Genomic DNA, 11,921 nt, shown 5'->3' on the forward strand with positions numbered 1-11,921 from the left:
GTAATTTCTGTCAGCATATATCAAAACACAGTATCACTTGCATTTGAGTGAACTCAAACCTGGTATTTTATAAAGTATCGGATGACGTAATTTATTATAGTAACTAAATCGTTGAAATTATTTGTTAAAATGACACACTGCTTTCTTACAGTACGTGACAATTGTACAGTGTTTTAGCGGTCAATAAATAAACATATTTGCTTTGGGAACAGGTATAAAGTGTTATTTTACATAGGACTAGCTGGCCAATGTTTTTATATTAACTTTTAAATTCATCAACTCTGTATATATTTAATATTTCACAGAAATCGTGGTGATAAGTTTTGTAAATCGTCAATGTATGTGATTCTACTTATTTAGGTCATCTGCACCCAGTCATCTTGTTTCTCTCACAGACGCTACATTACAATCGTTGTAGACTCTATGGAGCCGGCAGAAGTCAGACAAGTCTAGGTGGCAACATTATATTGAACGCGGACAATTCTGTTGTTGATTTTCTGCCGAATTTCCGTTTGGTATATTTCAACCCCTAACTGACTCTTTGAAAACACGCCTGGGTTATAGCATTTGCTCCATTTAATGTCACAATTGGGTAAAAATGTGCCAGTCCAGCACATACTCTTAATGAAGTTGGCTAATTGCTATCTTGACCTCAACGTTTATCAGTCGTCAAATAATTTCAATTCCCGGCCCAGTTCGCCCTCAACGTTCATACCACGACATATTTGATAGAAATATCAGACTAACACGTAAGTTGAACTAGTACTGTGCTAAGTGGTAAAAATCGCCGCCTGACATAACAGTACCAAATTCTTTTGTGTTATTTCACTGCTACTAGTCACCTTGCTTGTGCAACTATTCTGAAATATGTGTTGTCTATCTAATTTGTATTTAGGAACAAGATCAACGTTCAATGTAGTATAACAAAATTATTTGTTTTAGTTTTGTGGTGAGGTTGGAATGGGGTGGGGTTGTGGCATTTTAGTTCTCATCCGACACAAACGATTCTACATTTAATGGAATCTGTTGTGTATAAATATAACTACATTTGTATTTCTGAAAATGTATTCAAATCGGGAAATGGGAGAACTTTAGTAAATGCATGGCACAAAGTGTCAATAAATCAGTAAAATAGCATTTTCTCATTACCTACTGGATTTGTATATTCATAGTACTACATATTTATTTGACATTATTTCACTGTCATGAAAGAATTATCAATTTTAGTCAAATGAGTTGTGCGTGGGGTGGGGGAGTCGGGGGGGGGAGTCTTGGGCCTAACTAATACATAAATCAAAATCTGTATGCATCACCTCTAATGTGTTCAATATGAACAAATATTGCCTTATGGTACTCAGCATAATTAGATGCACTACAAGAGGCCGAATTGGAAATAATTGATTTACACGTGCTATCGCAAGTGTCAAGTGACACATATAAAATGTAAAAGACGCATGTATGAAAAATGATGACACATGCACAAGGTAAATGGTGCACGTACGAAAGTAAATGACAAATGTATAATGTACGTACATGACACACACACACACACACACACACACATACACACACACACACACACACACACACACGCACGCACGCACGCACGCACACACACATAGGTCAAAAATCAGGGGTAGGTAACAAATATTAGTCTAGAGCACGATCGATATAGTGACAAGTACAAATATAAAAGTTGCGGGAAAATTCTACATAGTACCTGGTACAAGTCGTTTAGTTACGAGCAAAGTCTATATTGCGACGAACACAAAGTCCTGTTTTTCCCACCGTCCATTGCGTATTCAACATGGCGGCAAGTAAGATCGACAATCCTGATGGTAAGAATCAGTCGATTTCTACTACTAAAAATCGAAAATACGTATTCCTATAGCGTGCGTTCTGGGAAGAATTGGTTGGAGGAACAACAGGGAAAATTTCATTGATCGATTCCACCGATTGTGGGAGGAGTTAGCGAAAAACTTTTTCTACCGACGGATGTCCTATTCTAAACACACGTCCCTATGCGAATGCATGTACAATATTGACAGTAGTACTATATTTTATGTAGACAGAATAACAAACCCATATGTTGCCTGCAAATTCTATGTAAAAAGTAAAGCATACAATATTTACAACCAACCAGTTAACAAACCCCACAGTACTCTGATAGAAGATCAGTGGTTCAAAATACGATTTGAAGTCCTACAAGTTATGCTAATAGTTAATTTAATCAATTAATGAATCAATCAAATTTCTATAGCGCCGATTCCCAGAACAATGTTCTGTTCAATAGCGCTGAATGGGTGAAGCACACCATATGCTTTGGTGTACAAATAAGTCTTCAGTTTTGTTTTGAAATACTCCAGGCTTGAGGCTTGGCGAATGTCAAGAGGCAAAGAGTTTTATAATTTTGGGGCGACATATGAGAATGAAAGAATTCATACGTGACTTGTCTGTAATTTGTTGTTGCAAGCAGGTTCATTCTTGTTTGCAGAACATAGAGTGCGACTCGGTGTGTATTCCTGGAGAATGTCACAAATGTTAAAGTTTTTGTGTGATATCTGTTTTTAGAAATCGGTTTAAGAGATAACGGCGACACAAAGAGATACAGCTAAAACAGGTAGTGTACACCGGGAGAATATATATACAACATACACAACTACAATCAGAGTTGATCATTTTATAAGTTTAACTTGAAGGTGATATATATATACTACTTTTACTGCTGGACACAGCATAATTTGGTATTAAATGGAAGTTTAAAAGCCAAATGAACGCAAACGCAACTGTATCTTCAATCAGAATCAGAATCGAACTGTGTTCAGCAACAAAATTAATGGGCTCTTGTTTGGCGAGTAAAAAGCAAACTTCAGTTTGCCAAATGATCGGCGTTTAACATTAAATGTATACGATACGTAGAACGGTTTGGTGACCACTCCCTATTTTTGACCGTGTTGCAATACTGTATGGAGGAACACAATCTGTACAAAACGTTACTGTATAGTACGCGTCATATTTCTACATTTATTAATATTTTTCGAGAAGTTTCATTTTATGGTCATAACGAGTTATGTTTGATAATATTATTCCGAAATTCTATAAGCCACTCAATGTCACCAAACCTCGAGCTCGATCGCGAGCGCTTACTTTTCAAATAACAAACTACAAGCTCCATTTAAATATTAGCGATGTTAAGATGCACCTCAGACCACTTGTTTGGTGGTCTAAGGATGAACGATATTGCCTTGTCTGGGAACAGAAATGGTCTGTGAACGTTTAGAGAAATCGTTGAATAACAATGGGTAAATGTTAATGGTAATAGTTCACAAAAGAACCGTCAGTGGGGACGGACGGTCGTTCTATTACCGTTTTTGCTGGCCATGGGAGTGAATTTGAAGGCATGCTGTCGCAACATTTGTTTTGTCAGAAGTGGTGAACATATCGTCTCACTTTTCTCAATATATATCAAGAAGATTTCCTATGATTGACGTAAGAATTGGCAACTTCGCAGACAATATGTCTTAATTCAAACCGAAATGTAATGATTACATGGTCACCACGTCGGATATAGTAGTGTAGTTACCTTCCTGCAAACAGAGCTATTGCTTGTTGGCTATTGTGACGTTCGGCACGTGCAACACCTTATTATAAATCGGTTAACGTTTTCAATTTTTAAATGAAATTTGCAGAAATTTATTTAAATGTTATAACTCGCATAAAATACCCAAAATATGGAAACAGCTGGCACAAATTAACTTTTTTTTCAAGGGTAGGTGAAAAGTTTAAGATTGATTACTTGTTACATTAATCTTAGGCCATATTTGGAATTCATCAAGTCGGAATATTCTGCGATATATCGTGAGGGGGTAAACATAAATTTTGAGAATGTTCTGTGAGTTTTTTCTCTTTTCAGGCATCACAGTGAGTTCTCGTTGGCATGTTGTCTCCTTCACTACGATGCGTATATTTCCCATGCAAAGTGTGTTCCAGGGACGTTTTCGAATAAGTGTATAAATTTAAAAAGTAACAAGCCAACATTAACGTTAAAATCACCAATTTCGAACTCGTATTTGGTTTACATTTCCGTCTTAAGCCTCAAACTATCAAAAGAATACCACAACGAAAGACAAATATAAATATACGCGTGCGGACAACATATACACACGTGACATCAGCAGGTAGTACATAAGGTGACTCGAACAATGGGACGCAACCGTAGTGCCCGCTGCGTTATCTTTTCGTTGCAACGACGGACACTTTGCGAACGATTTGGCAGTGACAGTACGTTAAATGTCATGATTTTGGAAATGGTTGCATTAAGTTGTTAAACACGAATACGTGTCCGTTAGCAAAAAGAGCAAAACAGCTAACTCTGAATTTAAAGTAGTAGCTAATCTAACAATGAATAATGATAGCCCGTTGCCCTTTTCTGCTTGGTTGTTTCAAACATGGCTGGTGAACACTAATCTGCAAAGGGCTGCAACAACTTAGTTTTGTTTCACAGGAAAGTAACAGCACAAAACAAATAAACTAGACACTTACTTTGAAGAATGTAGCTTTCTGTAGGGTTCCACGTCAAATGCGATTTCAACCCTCAAACGTATTTCTTTTATGCCAATTTACAATAATCAGTGGGATTAATTTTTGCTTTACTAATTAAATATCACTTTTAGATCAAAATACCAGCATCTCATTTTGTTAGAAACAGCAAAGTGTTATCAAGTCGGATTACTTCCTGTCGGTCGGTGGGTCGGTATGCATGCATGTATGTATGTATGTATGTATGTATGTATGTATGTATGTATGGATGTGTGTATTGTGTATGTATGTATGTATGTATGTATGTATGTATGTATGTATGTATGTATGTATGTATGTATATGTATGTATGTATGTATGCATGCATGCATGTATGTATGTATGTATGTATGTATGTATGTATGTGTGTATGTATGTATGCATGTATGTATGTATGTATGTATGTATGTATGTATGTATGTATGTATGTATGTATGTATGTATGTATTTCTTTTATGCCAATTTACAATAATCAGTGGGATTAATTTTGTGCTTTACTAATTAAATATCACTTTTAGATCAAAATACCAGCATCTCATTTTGTTAGAAACAGCAAAGTGTTATCAAGTCGGATTACTTCCTGTCGATCGGTGGGTCGGTATGCATTTTTGTATGTATGTATGTATGTATGTATGTATGTATGTATGTATGTATGTATGTATGTATGTGTGTGTGTGTGTGTGCGTGCGTGCGTGCGTGCGTGCGTGCGTGCGTGCGTGCGTGTGTGTGTGTGTGTGTATGCATGGATAATCAACTGAAAACTTTAAATTTTCAATTGTTTATTATTCACGTCAAATATACATTTCCTTTCCTATTCAAAGCATCGACCTTTCGAAGCAACATGAATTCTAACATATTATAACCATTCGAATTAGTTGAATTTGCACTCAAGTAATCCTGTTGTGGATCTGTTCAGTGGGCAAGTAGGTCCAATGCAACATATGGTTTCAAATTAATTAAACTCTCATTTTTTTCACAGGGCTATTAGATCTGTAAATGGAAACTTCAAATTAACATCAGCAATTTCGTTTTTCATCAAACATGATCCGAAAATAGAAAGTGAGAAAAACTTGACAATTGACATTGCTCGAATTGACCTTACACAAAAATGTTTCATGTTTTGTATATAGATGTGCATGTATAATAAATCAATTTTAATGGAGAAATGGCAGTTAGGAGTTGTTACAATGTACTTAATTTACGTGTCCCGCTGGCAAGACCAGGCACATTTGAACCCTTGACAATATATTAATGCGCTCTCATCACCATGGGAACTCAATAAAATGACTGTTGTATTAAATTTAGTGTTACCACAGGACATCAACACATATGGCAATACGTTAGCACAACACGACAAATCGCATTCACATCAGCAGAGGTCGTCCATTTATCAATATAGAGGGCTGACATGATATTTCGTTTATCCAACTGTGTGTTTGTGTTCAGTGCTGCAAAAAACATTTATGCCGAACTTGTTTTATATTCCTACGGCCTAATAAAAATTGTGGGGTTTCGACTGCGGTCGACGGTCAAGTTTAGAATAGATGGTATAAGTAGATTTTTTTATTTCAATATTTTTTTTGTGTATAAGTGTCAAGTTCAGGTTTTCCATGTTTTCCATATGGTCTCTGCCTTATTGGCTTCTTCCCATCAGATGTACAGCCACTACAGATTAGAAGATAAATTTTATATTGTCTTTTTAAGTTGATATAAGTTTCCGTATCCACTATTAAGATTATAAATTCACATTATGATTATTATTTTAAATATTTAATAATTGCAGTGATTTTTTGTCAAACTTATCATTGAAATAAAGTATATCACTAAAAAACACACACACCATTAGCAGTTTGCATTGTCAAATAGGCTTTATTGTTGATAACACAATAATTTTTAAAATAGTTGTTAATTCCATATTACATTATGTTGACTTGCAATTTTACTTTGCAGATAGAATAAAGTGGATAAGCGGAAATAATATGCATGCATGCACATACTCAATGATAGAAGAGGGATTTCAGAAATCAAAATTTTATTAAAGATATTTTGTTTAATAACTGTTCTGTGGAACACATCTGCTCATTTATTTGCAGGCGTATACTTCTACTCTCATCGAGATATGACCATACCATGACTGTACTACAAATCGTACATAACGAGCAGTAAACACCTGGTCATCGTTCAATACATGGTATACGACAGTATTCTGGTCTGAATTAGCAGAGAATGTCTAAAACAGAATTGGAAAAAGAGAAGGATTCTTTAATTTGAAAAGTATAAATTGATCAAACTAACTTCGGTACATATATGTTGATGAAAATGCGTGTCAAACATTATTGCTAAAACTGTGTCTTACTAGATATAGTGGGAATATATTAACAAATTGACAACATGGTTTGTGTTCAATTTCCGCAAAGATTTGCGATTTGTGATATTGTCACACTGCAGAGGTTGTAGTCTCCCTAGACAAGATTTGTGTTTTTGTTTGTTTGTTTGTTTGTTTGTTTGTTTGTTTGTTTGTTTGTTTGTTTTAATTACAAGAGAAATACTCATTAGGAACCATATAGGAAACCATACTTTCGTATCGTTTGGATTATGATTTTCATTATACCAAGAGCGTTCTTAAATAAAAAAGATGACCTTCCATCCTTAATACCTGAGTGTTAAGTTTTGAAGTAATTCGGAGAGAACAAATTCTTCAAACAAGTGTATCTATTAATCTATATCTTTTCAAAAGTATTAACATAAATAGCTGCCCATACCGCTGAATGTCCATGTCTATCATGAACGTATGTCCAGCTACTTCCGTCACCATAACTCAACTTGTAAGAAGTGACCCACTGTGCAGCACCGCTTCGTCCCTAAAATTTGATGTATGCAGACAAATATTAGTAAACTGTACTCAGTTTATATTATAGTTCCCCTTAAAAATACAAAGCCTGCATACATACATACATACATACATACATACATACATACATACATACATACATACATACATACATACATGCATACATACATACATACATACATACATACATGCATACATACATACATACATACATGCATACATACATACATACATACATACATACATACATACATACATGCATGCATGCATAGACACACACACATACATACATACATACATACATACATACATACATACATACATACATACATACATACATACATACATACATACATACATTAACGCGTACGCTTCATTCATTTATATTAACTTGCCTTTAATGTTAACGTTAGTATTCTTTGGAAAACTGTACATATTTTCTGCTAAGCCACTCTGTAAAGTCCCTTCAAAATATAAAACTCGTGAAATTCTTGGAGAAACAGTAGTTGTAATGACAGCGTAAAAGTGTATTTTATCATATTGTTGACATAGCATTGTTTTTCTTACCTGGGTAGCTACTTCGGTGACCTTTCTCGGATATCCAAGGTTAATTTGAAGCCATTGACCGACGATGTTTTGTTGTGCACACCAAGAACATGAGTATCCACTCTGACACCAGTTAAGACGTCCTTGGTGAGACATGTGCACAGTGTTATAGTTAGAGCTAGCTGTAATCTGCGAATCAGGTATCAATTTACTCTCTACGCCAACTGGAACACCATGACAATCTGGAATTGAATTTTTAAAAGAAAATTACTACTATACTGCCCGACCCATATCAGCGTTCACTGGTTCTGCTTAATATAACCACACAGAAACGACTAAAAAACTGCCAAACTTTAAGATACAATGATTGGGTGAATAACAGCAAAATTGCCTAGTCCAGTTTTCAATGTACAAACAGACAATTCCGTTGTGTATCCCTAGGAACGAAAAACAATTGAACACACTAAATAATAAAAGGCTAAGCATCAATTCCATAATGTGATCATGTCATATTAAGCAATTTGATCCACAGTATCATTTAGCAGCATTACATAATATACATGTTAAAGTATATACGCAATCTGGTGAAAGAATGTCACATGAATCTATATCAGAAGCAATTATAGTTTTTGTTTGTATATAATTGCGTTGTCATCTCCTTTATGTTGTAACTTTATAAAGGCGAAGTCAATGCAATTCACTGTAGAGTTGAATTATATCTGGTTTCATTTCTTCTTGATTTTCGTCTGTACACATAGTAAAGTTATGTTTCTGTGATATAATGTAAAATACACTTACTCTCTTCTTTCTTCTCGCAAATAAAACCCATTTGTGTAGAACATTTGATGTCATTCCATTTTCCAACTGGATCTGACAATAGATGGACACAGTGTTCACTTTGTCCGTAATTGTCTGGTTGTCCAGAATTCCAATTTCTATGCGTAGTCTGCGATAAAAGATAAGATCAATCAATCAATCAATCAATCAATCAATCAATCAAACAATTTATATAGCGCCTGAATACATTTCTCAATCAATCAATCAATCAATCAATCAAACAATTTATATAGCGCCTGAATACATTTCTCAGAATGTTCAAAGGCACTTTACAAGTTCTTAGAAATTAATATAGGTATCTGGTTGTCTTTCCATACTATTCTTAAGTACAAGTTGTGCGTTTTAAAAATGCAAGTACGTGTAAAGAAATACTAATCATAAAGTTAATTCTACAAGAAAATATAAATGCATATAATTGATGTACCTAAATTTGTAAATCGTTTCAGGTATTTATAACCATGTTGGAAATCACCTTAACCATTCTCATGTAGATGTATTTTTTCTGAGTCAGCGTATACGTGTACAGTTCTTTTGAAACATTAATTAACTACTTGCCTCAACCTCGCTGTCCCATTCAAAATGACCCTCATGTCCAATGTCAGTTAGTCCAATCCATAGGTAATTTCCACAAATAAACTCTGTGTGAATCAATGTAGGAAAACGAAATGGGCAAATTCAGTAAGCATATAATTATAGTAATTCAGACAGGCAGGCAGGCAGACTGGCAGGCAGGCAGGTAGACAGGCATGGTATATATGAGATAATGACCAACCTTTTATGAACATATTCTCTTTCGCATCATCTATTGTTACAAGGCTGGCCCCTGTAAGCTCACAGAGTGCTTTAGCATCGGTATATGAATACAGCTGAGATTGGCTCACATAGTAACAACTGTCGCCGAATGAAGTCCACCCTGCCTCACATTTGCAACCTTTTAAGATACAAGAGAAAAATCATTTAGGAATTCAATATATTCATAGAAATAAATTATTTGGAATGAGTGATTGTAAATTACTATTATTCTCTCTCAACTGCCTGAAATTGTTAGTTATTGTAATAATGTCTAATGTTCTACGTAATTTGAAGTCGAAAGGAAAACGTCGTTTACCATGAGAACACTTACACTGGAATTGTCCTGAAACTTGAACCTAAAACAGAACCATTTATCAATTAAGATAACACACTTTCCAATGTCAATGAGAGAGAGAGAGAGAGAGAGAGAGAGAGAGAGAGAGAGAGAGAGAGAGAGAGAGAGAGAGAGAGAGAGAGAGAGAGAGAGAGAGAGAGAGAGAGAGAGAGAGAGAGAGAGAGATGGGGTGGGGCAGGCAGGTTGGCTGACAGGCGACGTAAATACTACTCACACATAAACACACACACACTGTCACACACACACACACACACACACACACTCACTCACTCACACACACACACACAAATGGACAGACAGACAGACAGACAGACAGACAGACAGACAGACAGACAGACAAAAGCACATCGATGCTTTTGATAATGAACTTGCCTTCTGACAATTGTACGGCCAAAGCCAGTATGCAGAGTGCCACAATAAACCTCATGGTTGGAGACAATTCAGACACGTTATACACTCTGTAAGAAAATAAACGAGTCGATCACTGTATTTGTTATATAGGTACACATATGAAATATTAAGAATCGATAATGAAATGTGTAGTATATGTGAAAATGATAAAGCCAACTGTTCGATTTTTTCATAGATTTTTTAGGTCAAACTGGTAATCTCATGGTATTTCCAATACAATGCTATTATATTTATTCAAATATCCATTCATTCAAATTAAATTCTTTTGGTTTGGTAAAACGACAAGAAAGTTTCCAATAAAATATTAAGATCAAAGAGCATGAAACATACTCTCGTAACGTTGTCACATCGCATCGTAGAGTTCCACAATAGTTCTACTGTTTATACAACTTGAAATACGAAACGGTGCTTTTCTGATAACGGTGATGTTTTACGCGTGTGTTGGTATTTCATAAGACTAACTCATAATCCAATAAAGGCTGTAACTTGTTGATGCAACGATGTGGAGTTTACATCTATAGTGTTTTGGTTTCGAGGGTATATTTTGTAACAGCTACAAAAGTAGTCAAACAATGCTACAAGTGCCTTGTTTGTCAATGACATGATCATTTGATTAAAGGGTGCATTAAGGATATATGGTCCTCTGAGAAGCTCATATATGCTTGAGCTGACATTTAGGCCAAGAATACTTTCCTGATGATTATAAGTGTTAAAGACCTACTCTGCAAATGAATAGGGTCGGATTAACATGAAACTCATTAGGTGACTTTGACCATGTAACATGCTCACAGAGCTCATAGAGCGCCTATGAAACTGCCATTTTTGAGAATATTACATATTGTTTATCTTCTAATGTTGGACTACGCTATTATGAGAAATCTGTCACTGTATTTTTTTAATTAGATGCATCTTGGGGACTGTATTCATGAAAATGTTGGCGTGATACAAGTTTGGAAGAGTCGAGACACTAACCAGGGATTGGAAATTGGCATTTTAAACGAAACTATCTGGAATGATTTATCCTGACAAACTATAAGAAAGTGAATTACATATATACAAGGGATTCAGAACGAAAAGTAAAGAAAAAATAGCAACCTACCTTATATTTCAAGGAATTGCCAACTGAAATGGCAGACGTATACTGAGTTTAAACATTTCGAGCTTTTGTTTTTATTACTTTTATGCAAAATGAATCACGTGATTAATATGTTGTGCGAGAGACTTTATTATTATTTAATATAAAATGACTATTATGTTTCATTGATTGAATTGAAATTCGTTGTTGGTCAATATTAAATACCAGCATTAAATTTTATTATTTTGTTTGAATCAACAAGCTAAATATTAGACAATGGTTCGATATGATGCATTGGAAAAATGATGAGGAAATGTGTTTACGATTGGTTTAATTAAGAGTGTGTTTCATGGCGTAATTGAAGTTCTATAAAGGGTCTAAAAGCCAGCATTTATATTGTTGTCAGTCAACAATCTGAACATTTAAAGTAACGGTTTGAAAATGTGAAATTGTGGAATCGTACCACGATGATATCT

The 11,921-nt window shown here is 35.0% G+C and overlaps 1 protein-coding gene across 1 annotated transcript; it reads right to left on the minus strand.

Moving 5' to 3' along the window:
• Positions 1–6,434: 6,434 nt before the first annotated feature.
• On the minus strand, positions 6,435–11,539 carry LOC144440163 (putative carboxypeptidase X1). The gene is made up of 8 exons (XM_078129443.1): positions 11,470–11,539; positions 10,332–10,417; positions 9,585–9,743; positions 9,368–9,450; positions 8,774–8,921; positions 7,997–8,217; positions 7,341–7,439; positions 6,435–6,808 (listed from the first exon to the last, which is right to left on the minus strand). Exons 2-8 carry the CDS (start codon positions 10,384–10,386, stop codon positions 6,662–6,664), a joined length of 912 nt encoding a protein of 303 aa, XP_077985569.1. The 5' UTR covers positions 10,387–10,417; positions 11,470–11,539; the 3' UTR covers positions 6,435–6,661.
• Positions 11,540–11,921: the final 382 nt, after the last annotated feature.

This window comes from Glandiceps talaboti, chromosome 9 (genome assembly GCF_964340395.1).
Source record: "Glandiceps talaboti chromosome 9, keGlaTala1.1, whole genome shotgun sequence".
Classification (NCBI taxonomy): domain Eukaryota; kingdom Metazoa; phylum Hemichordata; class Enteropneusta; family Spengelidae; genus Glandiceps; species Glandiceps talaboti.